The sequence below is a fragment of the Nematolebias whitei genome, chromosome 17 (genome assembly GCF_014905685.2).
Source record: "Nematolebias whitei isolate Nwh7 chromosome 17, NemWhi1, whole genome shotgun sequence".
In the NCBI taxonomy this organism is placed as follows: domain Eukaryota; kingdom Metazoa; phylum Chordata; class Actinopteri; order Cyprinodontiformes; family Rivulidae; genus Nematolebias; species Nematolebias whitei.
The window spans coordinates 26,783,180-26,803,877 of NC_056514.1; the positions used below are offsets into that span (position 1 = coordinate 26,783,180).

The following is a 20,698-nucleotide window of genomic DNA, read 5'->3' on the forward strand; positions in this document are numbered from 1 at the left end:
CACTCAAAAATTTAAAATTATAAATAAATACATAAACATTAAGATTTAGAGATTCAGAAAGATGTATTTGTCATTCGCATATCATGTGGTACGAGATGATGCTGGTGAAGATTCTCGAGATTACGAGATTATGTACACATGGTCCCAGTTACAGCCAACAATATAATGTAAAAGAAAAACAGTAATACGCTCTAAGATATGAACTAAGAAAAATATCAGTTGAATAATACACTAAGTGCAAATAGCATAAAAATATTATGTTGAACAGCAGCACGAACATGAGTCTGTGTGAGTAGATGAGTATGAATGAATACAGCCGCATGAAATAAATCAGCAGCATGAGATAAGCAGCATGAATAATCAGCAGCACATATCAACAATCAAAGTGGCATTACAGTAATAATCCTGATTAGGGATTCATGAGTCTAACAGCTTCAGGGTAGAAGCTGTTCCTAAGTCTAGTGGTTCTGCACTTAATGCTCCTCAACCTTCTTCCTGAGGAGAGTGGGGCAAACGTGTGTATGCTGGGTGAGTGGGGTCCTTCATGATGTAGGTGGCCCTCTTCTTGCATCTGGAGGAGTAGATGTCTGTGATGGTGGGGAGACTGACTCCAACAGACTTCTGTGCAGCTTTTACCACTCTCTGCAAAGCTTTCCTTTCTGCAGCTGTGCAGCCTCCATGCCACACGTTGATGCTGCAGCACAGGATGCTCTCCACTGCACACCTGTAGAAGGAGGTGAGGACTGAGCTTCCCAGACCAGCTCGTCTCAGCCGCCTGAGGAAGTAGAGTCTCTGATGAGCTTTCTTGAATAGGCTGGTGGTGTTGTTGCTCCAGCTGAGGTTGTCATTCATGTGTACACCCAAGTACTTGTAGCTGGAGACCACTTCCACTGCAGATCCTCTTATATATTTTTTTATTTTTTGGGGGGTAGTTGTGCTTGTTCTGTCTGAAATCCACAATCTTCTCCTTTGCCTTCTTCACATTGATGTAAAGGTTGTTCTTCCTGCACCTGCAATTGTTGTTCTTCCTTATTCTCACTCTTCTTAGTTTCTGAGAATCATCAGTGAATAAGTGGAGGTTGGGATGCCTCTTGGTAACACTCACAGGTGCTGACTGTCTCATTGACACTCACTGAGATTGGCAGAAGGAGAAGATGGGCAACGTGCCCAGCCATTAGGTTATTAGACAGCCTGGTCAACACAACTGCATGTGTCAGAGTGTGAGGAGGAGTTTGTTCTGTCTTAAGCTGCAAAGTGGTATGAATTTAGTGCAAACTGCATTTAATATAGAAACTCCGAATTCAGCAGCATGCTTGTTTACAACGTTTGTTTAAGACATAATCTCATCTCATCTTGACTTTTTGATGCACAGCCAGTATGTGAGTGTCTGGTTGATCTGATGCATTTTTCTGTTTCAAATTCCACTCAAACAAACAGTTTTGCAAAAAATACTTGGCAGATGTTTACTTCCCCCCCATGTCTAGCAATATAAACATTATATATGATTAACAGTTGCCATTACCATTGTTCAATTACATTTTTTATGTAAGTCTTAATGTCTTAGTTTTTGGGGAGGTTGTTTTTATAATGGCAAATGTAAGTTTGTTTCTTGATATTATTCTCACAATGGTCAGTTTCTTCTTTATGAGCTCCTGTTCAAACTTATGTGAGGTAAAAAAAAATGTGTGATGTCTAAGTGTCTAAGTGATTTGTCCACTAAGTCCTTGAGTCCTGTCCAGGACACCTCTAATTTCTTGACTTCTCCCAGGGGCTCCTCCTTCCAGCTTGTCTGTGTCAACTTGTAGGTTTCAAGCATCTAATGAAGCGGCCTCACAGGCTGCTCATACCTTTAGTCCATACTGTGCAGGTTTTGATGAAAGTGGCCCCTAAATGGCATCAGATCCTTAATAATGGTGAAATTAGGCCCAACGTTTTAAAGTAGGGAATGGCGATGTGCCCACTTGTCCTGATGGCAGCAAGCTGGTCTCTCTCCCATCTAGCTGTTGTGTCATTCTTGGTATTAGTGTATAAGTCTGGAAAGCATGTTGAGGTTTTCAGATATATTGTATGGAAAAGTTATCTTCCAGTTTCTGCATCCCGATACCCCTTTGAATCTGAAAACTCCAGCAAGGACAAGAACCCCAAAGATGAACCTGTAAATGGACATGATCCATCTCCTTCCATTTTTCTACAAAAGAGTGCCTTCTGTCAAAAGTAGTGCAAGTATGCAAATATTGTTCTGGATGGAATCTGGGATGAAAAGCTCAAAAGAAAACTTGATGTCCTGCACATGAGAAATTGCAATCCAAGCTGGTTCTGGTTGCATCTTTATAACACTGGTACCCATGTGTGTTGGCTTTATTGGGCAAGAAGACCATTGAATTTCTCCATCCTTTGACATTTACTAGCTGCTGATCAGCTGCTCCTGTGACTTTTCTTTGTTATGGCACTGGCTGAAGCTCCTCTTCAACGTCACTGTTAGACTCTGAATTTTCAGAAATGGGTTCCTAACAGTTATGAAAATTCTTCCTCCATCATTGTCAACAGCTTCTCTCTTCAGAAATCATTTGCAAGGTCACCTGAGTGGACTTTTTTTGGCCATCTTGATCAGTTGTGACAAGGAACTTAGAAAATATTGTGTCCCATTATTGTATCCCATCCCCATGTTGTGAGAACCTTAGTCTTGGTTTCCGCAAAGCAAAGGATAAAATGTGCGGGAATGTCAGAACAGACAGGTGATAGTGATTGAAATTTGAAACAGTATTAAAAAAACAAAGCTCTTGCACACAAACACTAACAGTAGGCCCAGACTGGAAGTGTACAGAGTGTATTTTCAAACTTTTATCAGCCCCAGGTCCAGTGGACCCGAGCATACTTTATCTAATGTAAATGTGTAGGTGGGGTAGGGTGGGCAGTCATCAAATGTGTGTCCAGGTATATGTTCTTAACAGAAAATAAGCAAAGGCCAGTAAGTCTTACTTTTAAATAAAAAAATGGTGACATGTTTTCTTTGGAAAAAAATTGAAAATGGGTCCCACAGGCCCAAACAACATACAGAGGTTAAGAAGCACAAAAAGCATTCAGAATGTTTACTCACATACATTTCTCCATGTTCTACAAGACCTGTCTTGCTTTGAGATGATTTTATCAACAGGGATGAAATTACTTGTGTTTTGGTCAAACCTTTAAAATAATGTTATGGATGAGAAGTCATTTTTTCAAAGTAGGGGTTGTGAATGAATGAACTGGTAGGAGACACCGGGGAAGACCCTGGACACGTTGGAGAGACTATGTCTCTCGGTTGGCCTGGGAATGCCTTGGGGTCCTTCCAGAAGAGCTGGAAGAGGTGGCTGTGGAAAAAGATGTCTGGCCCTCCCTGCTCAAGCTGCTGCCCCCGACTTTGGAACAAGCGGAAGATAATGAATGGATGGATGGATGGATGGATGGATGGATGGATGGATGGATGGATGGATGGATGGATGGATGGGTTGTGAATGACTCAGCCATTGCAACATCTAATTTAACTAAATACCTGTGACACTGTAAGAATTATAGACATTGATGTGGGCTGATTTTATGTTTTCCTAGATGTGTTGGCTGTGACCACCATCTTAAATGTCAATCTTTATACCCACCATTGCCTTTTGACAACAACTTAAGGTTGTTAGACTTACTTTTTTAGAAAGTTTCTGTTTAGTGTCCACCCATCAGTTTTGACTTGTCATCTTCACTCATCTGTCTTCTTTCAGCTGCGTCTGTTTTTCTGTTATCGTAATTCGTTACTAACTTCACACTAGCTATATCCTCTTTATTTTCTGCCCTTTTATCTTTACAGATCAGTAAAAAGCTGTTCATGTTAGGTAAAACCAGTGAAGGCCACAAACTCAGCCTTGTTCCTTCCCCTCTTTTTGCATGCCTGTCAAGTATTTCTTCAGAGTTTCGATGTACTTCCTTTCTTCTATCAGAAGAAGAAAGGAAGTTCTCTTTGTGTCAATCTATTTTTTATTATTTTGTCTGATCAGCCTCACTCTCTCCATTTCCGTTGTATTTCCATGTTTCTATCCCCTTCTTGGTATCTTTGTGTGTCTCTTTCTGTTGGTTGTGTTTTCGCTCCCTCTCAAGAGGAATAAAAACTTTTTGAAGTTCTCTCGGAGTAGAAGCGCCTTCAGCCCTCATACACTTCATCCCGGTTGCTGAGGCTCGCAGCATGGTCGGCAGTTGTTTGCAGCAGTGCTGTCGACTTTACAGGAGAATTAAACATGACGCAGTCACTCTGACTTACACACAAACTGTTTCAATGTTGGGATTGTCAAGTGATCTAGACTGGAACTAGTTCTGCAATGATAACAACTGATGAGTCATGTAAATGGATAATTTATGCATTATTGTTGACATTTTAGCTGTTGCACATGTACATGGCACAATGTACAGGTACATTTTGGGGGGGGGATTTTTTTCCCGTCTGCTCCCTTCTTCAGGGGTCGCCACAGTGAACTAAGTCACACGAAGACGTGGCAGTTATTTTTACGTTGGATGCCCTTCCTGACACAACCACAGACCACCGAGCTACCACAGCCCTCTGTGTGGAGCAGAGAGATGCTATCTAGGGCACCAGGGGGAGTGGATGGTGGGGGTTAAGGGCCTTGCTCAAGGTCCCAGAATGGGGCAAATGAGGGTGGAGGCAGGTGTGGGTGTTCCACCTTTCACACCCACATTTTTGATGTTGTCGGTACAGGGAGTTGACCCGGCGACCTTTTGATCGCAGGCCCACCTTCTCTAACCTCTGCGCCATCACTCCCCTATAGGTATATACTATACAAAAATAGAAAAAGTGTTATATTCATAATGCCAAAAAAATTGATGTAGGGAGAGATGTATAATCCATTTATATATATTTAGTTTGAACAATAAGAAAGAGCTCTGGATTGTAAAGTCAAGCTAAAGGCTCAGCTGGAGCCTTTTGCATCTGAAACGACTAAAACTTCAAAAACTTTACACGAGTTCACGCAAATTAAACGTTATTGATTTTTAAATCACACTAGTTTTTGCATCAAAATGTTATGAGGACATGTATGGATATGGTTATGTATAATACATTGCAGTTTGCGAAAATGTGCTTTGAGTGAAATGTTTTGCAACAAACCTCAGCTTGGGTTACAAAATGCTCAGTTATCATCAGTGACTAAAGATATTATATTCATTAAATAAAATGCTAATAAAATAAGCCATAGTAAGACAGAGTACATATCTGTGAATGAGAGGGAGGCTGGTGGAACGGTGAGGCTACAAGGAGCAGATGTCACAAAGGTGCTGGACTTCAAGTACTTGGGGTCCACTGTCCAGGAAAATGGGGATTGTGGTAAAGAGATGAAAAAGAGAGTCCAGGCAGGATGGAGTGGATGGAGAAGTTTCAGGTTTCATTGAGCATGGACTTTGTTGGTTTCAGGAGTGATTTGTCGCAAAAGGGTGTCCACAAAGGTCAAAGGAAAAGTTTACAAGACAGTGGTGAGACCACTTTATGTTGTGTGGTCTTGAGACATATACATGGACAAAAAGACAGAAGAAAGAACTAGTAGTGGCAGAAATGAAGATGTTGAGGAGGTTCTCCTTAAGAGTGGCAATAATGGATAAGATTAGGAATGAGATCATCAGAGGTACAGCAAAGGTTGAACAACTGGGAGATAAAGTTAGAGAGGCCAGACAGATGGTTTGGACATGTTTAAAGGAGGGATAGTGGGTATACTGGTAGAAGGATGTTAGAAATGCAGCTGCCAGGACAAAGACAAAGAACATGAATAAAAGAACAAGAATATGGATGCAGTTAGAGTGGACATGGAGGTAGTTGGAGTGAGGACAGAGGATACAGAGGACAGTGTGAGATGGAAGAGGATGACTAGCTGTGGCAATCCCCTAAGAGGGAAAAGTCAAAGAAGAACTAAAATGCTAAAAAAAAAAAAAGTGTACAAATTCCAAAATACTGTTTTCATGAGCCATTATTAAACTTTTAAGTTTAAGTGGTTTAAATTGGTTGAAATCTGTACAGTTTTGCATGAAACCTGTTGTATGCATACACTGACAGGTTTATTAGTATTTTAGGTTTTAGGTATTTCATGTTGAGTTCTTTCACACTGTTTTAATTTTCAACTGAAAATCAATATTAATTATTGGATTAATTAATTAATTCATGAACAAATGAGTTGCATATATTGTTGAAATCGTAATTGTTGATCCAGTCTGTGTAAATTTGCACTACCACATGAAAAATAATGGCCTCTTTCATATTTAATATGAATTAGTTGACAGTAAATGAGCCAATCAATGTGAGAAATTATGTTAAATCCAAATATAAGGGGAAAAAAGAGATAATCAATCAGAAATGATTGCCAATGGTTTTCCTCCTCATATCTGTTATTCGTTTTGGCCAAAGTTGCTACAAATTATGACTTTGAATTAATTTAGTCAGTTATAGAAACCTAGAATTTATCAGTAGACAGTTTGATTGGTGCGTCTTATGTGAAGCTTTAATCAACATAGCAAAAAAAGGCTCTTACTTTAACCTTTCAGATATTGAGCTTAAGTTGAAAGTGGTAACATTTACGCATCATCCTCAACACAGACTCTGAGTGCTAACAATGTAATCTCTCCATATCACATTAGATTATGAATATTGTTATTTGCAAGGTTTGATGAAAACAGCTCAAACTTCACAGAATCCTTCATAAAAGGTGGATGATATCAGGAGTGGAAGTAATGATTTACAAATACATTACTGTAATTAAGTAGATATTTTGGGTAATTGTACTTTTATGAGTATTTCTTTCAAGTGTATAATTTTACTCATACTTAAGTACAATTTAGACCATGTAATCTACTTCACTACTTTTAACATCAGAAGTTGCTACCGAGTACGGCCACAATTTGGATTAATATTCAAACCATTCATCTGCATTTTTGTATCCAATAAGGCTCTTTGATTGCGAATGCACCAGTTACCTATGACGCTCTGTAGAGTAGAGTCATTTATGGACCGAAGATTTGGAGAAAAAGTCAAAATGGAGACAGAGGACAACACTAACAGAGAAAATGATGAGGTAAAGGCTGAGGATGAGTGTCCGTGGCCATACCTGGAGGAATTTTTCATGTACAGAGTGCAAAAAGGAGACAGCGTTCAGATGCAAACTTTGTTTGATCTCTACAATGATAGCAACTTACGCCTGTAACCTTAAAAAACATATTGTGATATACGAGGTTTTACAGCTGCCTGTATGATATCAAAGATCTTAGATATTGTCACTGCCATCGGTTTGCCTGGTACTAAAACACGGAGTTTCTGAGAGTCTGAAAAAATATGCTTTGAATGTAGCTATTATACAGAGTAAATCGAAATGAACACCTTTTATTGACAACATAATAAAACATCAGTTGGTTAAAAAGTAATTAATGTTCTGAGTAGTTTTTGAGAAGAATACTTTGTACTTTTGCCTAAGTATTTTTGTAACACCAGTACTTTTACTTGTAATTGAGTACAATTTAAGCAGCATAACAGTACTTGTACGTGAGTACAAATTTTCAATACTCTTTCCACCTCTGGATGATATACATTCTATCAAAGAATGTTGGGCCTCTAATTTCTTGGAGTATTTACAAAATAAAGGCAAGGGGAGTGGTGGCACAGAGGTTAGAGAAGGTAGGCCTGTGATCTGAAGATCGCCGGTTCATGCCCCGGCACCGACAACATCAAAAATGTGGGTGGGGTAGGGGAAGCATTCACACCTGCCCCCAACCTCATTTGCCCCACTCTGGGCCATTGAACAAGGCCCTTAACCCCCACCGTTTGCTCCTCCAGGTGTCCTAGATAGCATTTCTCTGCTCCACACAGAGGGCTGTGGTAGCTCGGTGGTCTGTGGTTGTGTCAGGAAGGGCATCCGTCGTTAAAAAAACAAGTGCCAAGTCTTCGTGCGACTTAAATCACTGTGGGAACCCCTAACACAGGCAGCAGCCAAAAGAAGAAAAAAAATTACAAAATAAAGGCACATATAAAAATTCATTGTTGTATTTTTATATTGATTCATGTTTCATGTCAAGCCAGGTCCATGTGTATTTTCTGCTTGGCCTGCTAAACTCCTCCACTCATCAGCTTCACTCAGCTCACCTGTGTCACTGCCAATCTCCCTCCTGCTGCACCTGAGTGCTGCACTTCTTAAGCGCTCCCCAGTCTCTGCCTCCCTGCCAGATTGTCTGATAAACTCTTGCCTGAAGTATCAAGCATTCTTGTTCCTGCCCTTGTTATTAACACACTTCATGAGCACGGATTCATCTCCTTTTTGACTTGCCCAAGACAAATAACTTCTGCCCATCTGTATGTCATCCTTTGCTCTGCCTTCTGACCACCAGTTCCCACTAAACCCCTCAGATAGGTATTGCCTTTTCATCTCTCTATGACCCACGCCTGTATTTTGACCATTATCTCAGATCCTGGACTCAAGGAGCTGTGAGTTCTCAGAACCAAGCTCCACAACCTGAAGAGTGTTTGTCTGACCTTTCAGTTTACACTTGGGTATCACGTGATCTGGTTGTACCTCCGTCCATCCAAACCTCCCTTCCCTTTGACGTCATTGCAGCTTCAGCATCTCCAACCGTGATCAAGCTCTGCAGAGTTACAGCTGACTTTCTCCCTCAGGAGTTCACCTCCTATTAAAACTTTCAATAAATCTTTTCTTTCACTCTTGTGTGGTTGATATTCCAGGTCCCCCCTCGTAATTCATTACTATTTACGTGTATAAAGATCTCTTTACTGATAAGTTTCAAAAGGTAAACATGCAATGAATAATGCATTATTTAATGACTGTAAGTACTTGGTTGGATCTTATCATGAGTAACTAGCCCAAGTTGAAATTCAGAAATACAGTACTTTATTACTCACAAAGGGAAATTAAATGTTGTAACTTGTTATCCTTGTTTCATTAAGATATGTTATGGATACTGATGGTTGTAGGCAGGAAGGATTTCTTGTAATGGTCCATCCCACTGTAGATACAAAGAAACTGACCACAGATGCTGTCTGATCTGGCCACCCAGTCTCGCCTGTCCTCTTGGTTCCCCTGGGCTGCAGGACCGCCCAAATGCTGGGCTTAACGCCTCCAAGAGCGATGGCCACTCCTCCCAGCAGCCTGTCGAGCTCCGTGTCAATGCGGACAGCCAACTGTAAGTGTCGGGGGACAATCCCAGTCCTTCTGCTGTCACAAGATGTGTTTTCTGCCAGTTCCAGGATCTCAGTGGTCAGGCACTTGAGCACAGCCAGCAGGGAGACAGAAATACATATATGGTGCCGCCTTTTCAACTAATTTGAGATTTGGGGCTTTAGCTGTGTTATTATTTGAGCTTTTGAGATGTTAAACAGTTGCTCCTGGTTTTAAAAAAAATGCTTTGCTTTTATAGTTATGCATCATAACAAATGTGAAAAAAAAACTTTAAAAGGTTTAGGTAAAAATACTTCCAGCTGCATAGCATACAATACCAGAGGAAACAATCATCCAAACAAAGTGATTTACATCCAGATAAAGAAGAATTAATGTTTCCAAACGCAAAATCTCAGAATTAATGTAACAGAGCTGCCAACATGCAGCCAACATGCTGCCACCCTGAGCGGCGCAGTTCTAGAACAAATAAGTTATAAACAAAAAGTTGTAGTGGTACTAAAGTTTTTGAGAAAAAAAATAAATATTTCCAGACTAAAGTAATTCCAACAAACATATTTTTCCTTATAATCCTGGGACACTGTTATTTTCAACTTCACCATTTGCTCTTGCCGAGGTCGGATGCTTTTCCCCTCCTCCACTTTGCTTTCTGCTTTGTCCTGTCTGTGAAACTGCTTCTGAGCCTTTATCTACATACATAGTATCTTCTGAACTGTAATTTTGTGGATCTGGTCAGAAGGTCTCTGAACGCAATGGACAAAATTTTTGAGACAAGCTGAACTGCCTGGATGACACATTCTACTGTCGATCGAGGACGCCAAAACGCCATATAATTGGATTTATGATAACAGGTTTCCTGTTTTTGGAATTGTCTGGTTCCTGGTTTATCAACATACAAAAAAGACGGCCGCAGCTAATCTGGCCTGGTCAGGCTGACGCCTATGTGAAGGTTTGCTTCGTGTCTCGAGCACCCAGACTTTATTGCTTAGTGGACGGGATCACAAATTGGATGTGATTTGTGAGAATCACAGGCCATATGCAGCCCCTAGGACTCGCTGATGGGATGGATCAGATCTTGGGGAATATTCTCAGGCACGGATCAGTGGTGTGTCCACTTAATTTGGACCTTTTGAAATCTTTGAGACTAGCGAAGACTCAAGGCTGATAAAAATTAAAGTTCTGCTTGACTTCAAAAACAAATGTTGTTTATCTGTATTTGGCTCCCTTGGCTGGCCTTGCAGACCACCTTATCTTGATTCGTCTGGAGGACATGTAATCTGACACCCCCCCCCCCCCCCCCCGAGGAATTCCACTGATCAATCTGAGGAAACCAGCTAAATAAACATTGTGTCATCATTTCAAGACTCTTGGATTCTCATTGGCGTTGCCCTTGGCCATTCCCGGACATCCCTCGAGAATTTTTACAGATCTCACCTGATGGAATTGGCTGAGTATTCCATCCTTATCAGAACTCTTACAGTGCCCCCGAGGACAACCTTGGACATCCTCACTGCCCTTGTTACCCCCCCCCCCCCTACCCCCTCTGTGGAATAATGTCTACATCACCATGTGCTTGTATGTGCAAGGTGTTTTTTCCAATATCAAGGTCTTTCTTCTCCACGAAGAAGTAAGAGTTTGCTAGGAATTTTTTTGACCTCCAATTCCTACATGTGTCCAGTTTCACTATTTTTTTGTCTGTCTAAACAGGTCTCACTTGTAAATGAGTCTTCAAGGCTCAAAGTGATTAATCTGTCTAAATAAAGGTTGAATTTAATTGAAATTTGTCTCTATTTATTTTGGTTTGAAAATCTCTGAAAAGCCAACCCAAATGGTTTAAGTACAATGTGTCACAAATCTGTTTTTTTATGGATTCAACTTCATTAAAACAGATTACTTTAATTTGTTTTTGCACAAAACTCTTCAGTAGTTCTAACATTACATTATAATGCCTTAACATCTATGATATGATGATTCATAAAAATAACTTTCACAGGAAAATAAATTACCATCTGGTCTTCTGTTAGAGAATGAGCACCTCCATGGTGTCAAAGGAGTTATCAGTTTCCTTCCCAGACTTTTTCCTGACTCTTACTTCCCAGTAGATTGTAAAATACGCCAGTATTAGGGGCATGCTGACATCACGCATATGAAGTGTCATCTTCAAATGAAGCTCATGGTTTGAATCCACATAACTGCAGGACTTCTCCTTGGGGCTTTGGAATATCACAATTACTTTTTCATTGTCAGTCAAGTCTCAACCTCCCTTCAAGAGAGAAGGTCAGCAGTAATCTGACTCCACCACAGTAATGTCCGCCATGAGAGCTTGGTGAGTCAGCTCTAATTAAACAGGCAACTTGTTTCCCGGGAGGAGAAAATGTTCATTTTGTGCTTTCTGAATGAGTCGTTCTGAGCGTAGTCTTGAGTTAAGGTGTTACTCATACAAGGTTTTGTTAAAAGTAGGTGATAGTATAATGGATATGAGAATGTGAGGACTGTAATAAAAGAAGGTGGTGAACATTGAAAATTAACTTGTATAAGTGGAAAAATATTATTTTATGTAAGTTGAGTCTTTATACACTGAGATGAAAGTTGTGTCAGTGCAGAATTTTCCAAGGCCTTCATGTTAATATAAAATAAATTGTATGTGAATTCCATTTGTTTTCCTTGTAATCATTTGCCTACTACTGGATCTTAATTAGAAGTTGATAAGAGTAGCAAAATTCAATTTTTTTAAAATGTTTTTTTAAGGTTACAGGTATGTAAAACAATCCCATATACAGTATGTATACATAGTTATTAAACCTGCAACAGACCTTACATAAGATGTTTTTTATGCTTAAAGAAAAATTACAGTAGCAGTACATATCATGTACATATGGGATAGTAACAAGGTACAAACTATGTACCTGGTACCTACAAGGACCAGATTACCCCATACCCAGTATGTATCAGGTAAATACCTGACACATACCAGGTGTGTACCGAGTACATTTCTGGTAAGTACAGGGTAACAACAAACCTTCCTTCAGTCCAGTCCCCATAGCTACTTGGTACACACAATTTACATATCTGGTAAATATAATGTGGTAATTCTCAAAAGAATAAAGTAGAAATCTGGCACATATTGTGTTTGTAGACATTGGTCTCTGTTGTGTATTGCTACATAAAATATTTTAATATGCCTGCTGACCACGGATCGGTATAACCCACAAGGCCGGCCTAAGGGCCACCGTACGACAGTGGCAGCATGATGGTTAAACTTAAAACTGTTATTTTTGCATATTATTGTGCTAAATGAAATTCATTAGTGTAAATCAAACTGAACATTACAATACATTTAGGTTCAAGGTTCTTATTGTCATTCACATCACATGTGGTATATGAGATGGATCAAAATTGTGTACTCAAGGTCCAAGTTACACCCAAAAATAGTAAAAATATAAGTATAAAAAAAAACAATATATAAGGATCTAAGATTTACACTAAGCAATAATAATGTAAAATAATAAGATATATTAAACAGCAGCCAGGTGCCAGGTAAAATATTTTTTCTAAGTAAATACTTACATCTGTGATGTCTTACAAGCACAACTAATCTTTTTTTTTTTTTTTTATTGTGGCCATTGAGATTTTTGATGTTGTGCCTCTTTGACTTTGCATCACAAAAAAAAAAATAATAATAAAAAACTGGGACACCCAATGCCCGTAAAGGGTTAAAAACTAAGGAGGAAGGGTAAAATGGGATTTGGCTTTAGCCAGTTTCATTCCTCAGATTGATTTCCTTGGTTGAATAACAGAAAAATGTGCAGTACAAACATACACACTCCAAAGAAAATGAACTCAGTGTGAGTCTGTGCAGAGGACCAAAGGATGTTTTATCTTGTACTTTTTCTAAACACTTTTGTTTGTAATTTCTATGAAAATGAGTAAATGAGCAGTCATAATGCGAGATGAGTTTGAGCCGCAAGCGACCAAATATCAATTTATACACACTCAGGGAGCACAAACATGTTGCTTGCACTTCACAGAAACCTTCCATGTACGCTTGCTCTCTTGCTCTCCCTAAAAGACACAATTATTAAAATCTTGAACGATGCACGTATAGAGAGGCGCCACATGCATGCATGCATAAGCACACGTCAGCTAAATGTATTTTTCTCACGCTCACTCCTCCGTATAACGTTTCAAATGTGGCTGATTTTCCACCACAAGATCTGAGATGTTGCTGGCACCTCTGGCATTTTTACTTTGCACTTAATATTTCCCTCTCTATCATCATCCACAAGTTTCTATATTTTTCATTTTGTTGGCTGTGAAACAATAATTTACTTTGATGCATGAGCACAAAGGCTGATCAAAGACTTTGGATTGGAGTCTGCGGTGCAGCCTCAAAATGAATATTAAATGCCATCAGAGCTTCAGATTGAGAGGGCACCTCGTGTTTTGAAACTATCAATATGGAAAAATAATTTTTTTTTTTTTAGATCTGTAGAGACAGAGCAGACAGCTGAGAGACAACAAACCTGAAAGATTGAGTGAGTCGTTTCTGTTAGAGTTTGTATTATTTAAGAAAATCAAAGCCAATGTATATATTTTTAATGTTTTTATTTTCAATTTAGCGCAGCTAGAAAGAGGTGAGATTAACGTGTATTCATGTGTTTGTCCCCTCCCTCCCTACACAGCTGGATGCTTGGTGAAGCATGGTGGTGAAGATGGTTCGAATGTGCCTAATGGAGCCACTGTCATGGGGCCAAATCAAATGGCTGAATGTGATGAGAACAGGAGTCCTTCATCTGCTGCTGCTATCGACCTGCCTCGGTCAGGACACAGAAGGTAAAAGAATCTCTTTCTGCATGTCCTCCTCCCAGTCCAGTTTGTCTCATTGTCCTGTATTTTTGTTCTACTTTTCCTCAGATCTGCCCTGAGGCAAAACTTAAGTAGCACTTTATCTGTACAGTAGTCCCTCGCTACTACGCGGTTCATTTATTGCGGATTCCTGTCGTGGTTTTTCAAAATAAGATTGGACATGACACACAATTGGCTGATCGATGGATGAGCTGCATGATCAGCATGGAATTTTTATAAAATAAAATAAAATAATTTAGCACCTCCTTTGTGCAGCCCATACTGCTGCAGGTTAGACTTCCTGCTGCAGTTAAACAGCTGATCAGATGTTCAGCATGCAGAGCGGATAAGTGGGCGTGGCCAAGAGCGCTTCCAGGTGGCATAGAGCAGAGGAGGCAGAGAGCTGAAATCATGACATCCTGTGCTCTTTTAGAATATTTAGAGTTTAGAAACATTGTTTAGAACATTGCAAGATTATGGGAAGAGTTTAAAACACCTAACTACTACTTACTACTTGTACTACTGTTCCTACTTCGTGGTTTTTCACTTATCATGGGTCTTCAGTGTACGGATCCCCCGTGATAAATGAGGGACTACTGTATTTCCCTTATTTAAACATTATCTGTATACTGTATATATATATATATATATATGCAGTGTGTGTGTATATATATATATATATATATATATATCTATATATATATATCTATATATATATATATATATATATCTAATGACTAAAGATGAAGATGATTTTTCATTAATTATATTGCATAACATGAATTTATTATATTACCCAGATATATATTGTTAATGTATTTGTTGTAATAATGTACAGTCGTCCCTTGCTAAATTGTGGTTCACTTCTTGGGGCCTCACTGTATCACGGGCTTTTTAATTCTGTTTTTTTGTTGTTGTTGTTAATATTGTGTTTACTGTACATGCTGTGCAGTACTTTACATTCATCTCATCACCATCATCTTCTTCGCCATTGTCCAAGTGTTTAAGAGCATTTGAAGTGTTTGTAAGAGAGTAAGAAAGGTTTATAGGAGTGTGGGAAAGACCAAAGTGCATGCTCAATAATACAGGTAATAATCCAAAAATGTTCAGTCAGGTCATCTGGATGGTTTCTTTTTTTGCTGAGACGTTTGATCCTTCATCCAAAGGACTTCTTCAATCTGAGGAGCCACCAACAAACTGAGTCCCATTACTACCTAGATTATTGAGCATGAACTTTGGTGTTTTGAACCACTTTGGCAAGGCTGCCTCAGAGGAGTTGACAAGGGAGAGGACGGGCCCCGGAGACCATCTTATCCTCAGCAAACTGTTTTTTTTTTCCATTATTGGAGTGTGCTGTTTGTGGTGGGACTCGGCTGGTGACTCCTCAGATTGAAGAAGTCTGACTGAACATTGTTGGAGAAAGGTTTATAAAGCCTTAAAATATATAAAAATAATAAAATTAATTTAACAATGCTACTTTGCAAATTTTCACCTATCGCAGGGGGCTCTGGGACGTAACCCCCACGATAGGTGAGGGATCACTGTACGCGCCAAGGAAAATTTGTACCATTTGGCAAATATTAAAAAGAGACCAATTTACACATAAGAAGAAACCTGAATTTAAGGCCTAGCATTCCTTAATGAAAGAATATCACTCAATGCCTTTCATGCAAGAGATTTAGACCATTATTATTTAGATTTTAGTCCTTTTTGCAAAATCTTGAAAATAACATTATGTACAAACTCATGAGATATTGCAAACTGTCACCTTCAGTGTATGTGTTGTGAATCACTCGGCTATGACCTCACCTCTATATTGTACCTCCATATCACTGAAATTGACAGTTCTGGTCATTTTTATGTTTGCTGTAGCTAAAATCTGTGCTGTGGGTCATAAGATAAGACAGACAAATAAACACACAGACATGGACTAAAACATTTTGCTTTTTGGCCTGAGGCAGCGAAAATGAATAATGAGGAAGAAATCAGTAGGTAAAACAAGTGGTGCACCTATGTTCCACTTTGCTGAAGAATTTGAATTGTGAATGTTTGTAGTTTTCATGATGACTATTTATTTAAACTGGAATCAAACAGGAAATGCAAGTACCAGTAAACCTTAAGATTTTTGGTCCAAGATATTCAAGTTGGTAGGGTTTATACTGTGTATGGGAACAGAGGTGGGGTTATTTTTTTCTAGTCCGAGGCAGTGCAGAGTGAGGAATTATGATGAGCGGAGGGAGCAATTTTATCTACCAGGTGCAATGGTGTAGCCAGGGGGTGGCCCTATAGATTAATCGTCAGTCTAACTATAATTTAAAGCAATATAAAATCTATAAAGCAAAGTTTCCTTTGAGAGGGTTATCCAGTTTACAAACAGTGGTAGCCATCTTGGATTCTGACAACCCATTTTTTCAAAGGAACGTTTCTTATGTTTGGATGCAGCTTCACAGTCCAAGAAAGCCAGCCTGCCATTTTTTACATCTTCTCGTGTGAACTTGATATATGTATCCACAGAGTTGATGTGATCAGTGAAATGTTGGAATTCCAGAGATTTAATATTAACCCAGGTGTCATCAACTTACCTGAACCAATGACTTGGTGATTGATGTCCCTGAAAATTACGTCATGGTTCTCTTTTCGACCTCCTCCATGTACAGGTTGGCCACAATAGGAGAAACTGGAGACCCCATAGCACACCCATGTTTCTGCCTATAATAAGGACTCTGCAGTCTACACTCATCTCCAGGCCACTGGTCACTCTTTCAGGGATGAAGATGTTCACATCCTGGATAGAGAGGAACGATGGTTTGAGAGAGAAGTGAAGGAGGCCATTTTTGTGAAAATAAACCGTCCATCATTAAACAGGGGTGGAGGCCTCCGGGTTCAACTGTCCCCCTCTTACAATGCTGTTATTGCTAGTATCACTCAGCCTCCCTCCTGTGAATAGTAAACAGCCATCAGTGTGCTAATAATCCATCGTTAGGCTGATGGTCCTTCTTGATCATGTGAGCAGCTGGTTTTGGTTGTCAGCAGCAAACTGGTTGATCCACTCTGAGAAGGTGCTATTTAAGAGACTGAGCTGAATACAGCACCTCAGACTGAGGAAGTCTCTCGGATGAAAAACAAAACGTTTGTACAATAATTTTGTTTTGTTTTTTTGAATGTCCAGAGGACCAGATTGAACTTTTTTAGATTGTTCTACCTGGATTATTGAGCATGCATCAGGATATTGCAGACTAATGTTCTTGAGCTTTAACTTGTCTTGGTTAAGTATTCATTCTGCTCAAGGTCTCTGGCTATACTTGAGGAGAGTTAAACAGATTTTACTTTAACTATAGGGATGTGTTTTAAAGGGATCTGTTTTGTGAGACTTTCCAACAAATGTTTTGTATAAAGGATAAGCAGTCCAGGAACAATTTCCAGACCTGTTTTGTTGTCTCAGTCTGCCCCTGGTTACAGTGCCAACTCACTGGCTGTGATTTCTGCTGTGTGTGGTAATGGCTGTGAAAAATAAAATGTATTTTTATCATCAATTTACATTTATGCTGCCTCATTTTCTAGAAATAAGTGATAGTTGCTTTGACTGGAAAAATATAATTTTTCTTATTTTTGTAAAACAATAGTCAATTTGTTGCTGTTTACAATCTGATTTAATATTAAATTCAATTTATTTATATAGCGTCAAGTCATAACATAAGTTGTCTCAGGGCACTTAAAAGCATTCACACGCATTATAAATGTCAATTTGTACATTTGTTTGGTTCCTCAGATTGAAGAAGTCTGTTCGATGAAGGATGAAATGTCTCAGCACAAAAAATAAACCATGCAGATGACCTGATTGAACATTGTTGGATTTTTTTTCCTGGATTATTGAGCATGAACTTCATTGCCAATTAGTAAAGTTATCTAGGAAAGGAAGCTGAATGTGTTGAATCTTAATTTCATCGCAGTCTCCCATCTTGAGCAAGCACAAAGGCAGCAGTGGAAAGGAAAAACTCACTCATAATAGGATGAAACCTCCAGCAGAAACAGGCTCAGGACAAGCGGCCACCTGCTTCAACCGGCTAGACTTGAGAGGACAAGAAGGAGAAACGGACACAGAATGGCAGGTCCAGAATGGAGGCGAGCAGGTCACTCGTGAGGAAAGATAAAAAAAAATAAAAAATAAAAAAAACACATTTTAAGATAGAAATAACTACAAATACAAACTAATCATTTGTATTAATTTGTTGAAATGAGGTCAATTTGTCTTCCAGTAGCAAAGCCTATAGCAGCATCACTAAGAGATAGGTCAGGAAACCCAAGCTGACCCTAATTACAGGATTTATCAAAAAGGAAAGACTTGAGCCTAGTTGTAAAGTAGACAATGTGTCAGCCTCACTGGCAGAAACTGGAAGTTGGTTCGACAAGAGAGGAGCCTGATAACTGAAAGATCTTCCTCCCATTCTACTTTTGGGAACTCTAGGAACCGCAAGTAAACTTGCAGTCTGAAAGCAACGTGGTCTCTTAGGAAAATATGGAACAATGCGGTCTCGAATATAAGATGCAGCTAGGTTGTTGAGCGCTTTGTAGGTTAGAAGTAAGATTTTGAATTCTATTCTGAATTTGACAGGGAGCCAATGGAGAGAAGCTAAAACTGGAGAGATATGATCTCTCTTATTAAAACTCTGGCAGCAGCATTTTGGATCAACTGAAGACTTTAAAGTCAAAGTCATAACAGTTTCTAAACTATTTACTTTCACTGCTGATCCCGTTAAATCATAAGGCTACTTATTGCTGAGCTGCTTAAACTAGAGCTAATGTTGTGTTATAAGTGAGCAGATCTAACACAACAGTTAGAAAAATATTTTTTCTGCTTCTACATAAGATGCACAGATAGAAGAATGGTCTGGAAAAATCTATTGTTAAAGAAAAAAAAAGCAGATTGTTCACAATATAGAAGTTTAAAAGATATAATTCGTTTTTTTTGTTGTTGTTTTTTTGAGGGGGGGTGCACTTATTTCAACTTTTAATTAAAAACAAATACACTTACAGATATTTTTGTACGTACAAAAGCTTAAAAAGTAATTCTACAAACTTGGTCAGAGAACTTTGTTGTCTTGCTGCCTCAGTTGTTTTTGTCTCTATACGTGGTCTCACTCTGACTTGATGAGGTTGTGATCAGGACTCTGCAGGGCCCACACCATCTGCTGCAGGACTCCTTTTTTGTCTCTGAAGGCAGTTCTTTATGACTCTGGCTGAATGTTTGGGGCAAAAGAATGAATTTGGGAAGGATCAGACATGTCCCTGTTGGTACTGAGTGATGGATAACAATCTAAAAGTTTCTAACACTTAAGCACAGCTCTGTGCCAGAGTGCAGCCTCACAAAGCAGGTAGAGCTGCTGCAGGCCCACATCGTTGGCCTGATGGGGGCAATTGAGAGCTTTATAATGTCATATTTGATTTGTACGTCACATAAACAGAAAGTTTGCAGAAGAATTAGATCATTCTATGTAAAATTATCTCAACTCACCAAAAAGGCAAAGATGGACAATAGTGTCTCTGTGTGTGTCTGTCTGTTACCAAATGCCTCATGCCTCCCTCAACCATCTTGATTCAAGATGGTTGCCACAGCCAACTGACTTAAAAATAAATGGTTATAATTTGTTTGATTTAACAAATATTGACCAAACCTTTGGTGTGGTAGTAGCTGACACTGATCCCAATTACATATTCTGAGCACTAACAAAAAGTTTACAATCTTTGAGCAGTGTTCAGTCAGGTCATCTGGACTGTTACTTTTTTTTTTTAATTATATGTTTTGTCCTTCATCCTAAGGACTTCTTTACTTTTAGGAGCCACCAACAACCTGAGTCCCACCACAAACGGCACACTCCCATAGTGGAAAAAACACTCTGCTGGCCTCCTGTCAACTCCTCAGAGTCAGCCTTGCCAAAGTGGTTCAAAACACCAAAGTTCATGCTCAGTAATCCAGGTAATAATCCAACAATGTTCAGTCAGGTCATCTGGATGGTTTCTTTTGTTGCTGAGATGTTTCATCCTTCATCCGAACGACCACTTTGGCAAGGCTGCCTCAGAGGAGTTGACGGGGGAGAGGGCGGGTCCCGAAGGCCTTCTTATCACCAGCAAACATTTTTTTTCCCACTATGGGATTGCTTTTTTGTGATGGGACTCAGTTTGTCGGTGGCTCCTCATACTGAAGAAGTCCTTTGGATGAAGGACGAAACATCTCAACAAAAAAAATAAACCGTCCAGATGACTTCACTGAACATTGTTGGATTTTTAGCTGGATTTTTGAAAATGAACTTTGGTGTTTACAGTTTTTGTTTAAAATGTTGTCAGTGATTAATTGGAGTCGACCATCTGTTAGCAAAGTATCACAAGAACCACAGGACAGATTTTATTCAGAATTTCAGAAAATAATTGCTTTGTATGCATCTACAGCTGATTACGTTCTAAAGCTAGCCCAACTTAAAACAGAAATCAGAACCATAACACTTTTTAAAAGACAAAACTCACTATAATTCAGCCAGGTTTAGTGGTATTTTGCAAAAAAAATGGTGTGGTAGTATTTGAAAATCAGTACCAACAAATACTCAGAGTACTACTTATTGTGCAAAATATGTGCTTAAAACTTTATCATTATTGTATGGTGT

At 39.2% G+C, this 20,698-nt stretch overlaps 1 protein-coding gene across 1 annotated transcript in view; it reads left to right on the top strand.

The window, feature by feature from the left end:
- Positions 1 to 20,698, top strand: part of LOC119423497 (protocadherin-15) — a 322,189-nt gene that overhangs the window by 29,013 nt on the left and 272,478 nt on the right. Inside the window, exon 2 of the mRNA XM_037690893.1 lies at positions 13,880 to 14,030. Within this exon, the coding sequence (XP_037546821.1) occupies positions 13,898 to 14,030 (133 nt within the window). The 5' untranslated portion in view covers positions 13,880 to 13,897. The remainder of the gene's footprint in view (positions 1 to 13,879; positions 14,031 to 20,698) is intronic.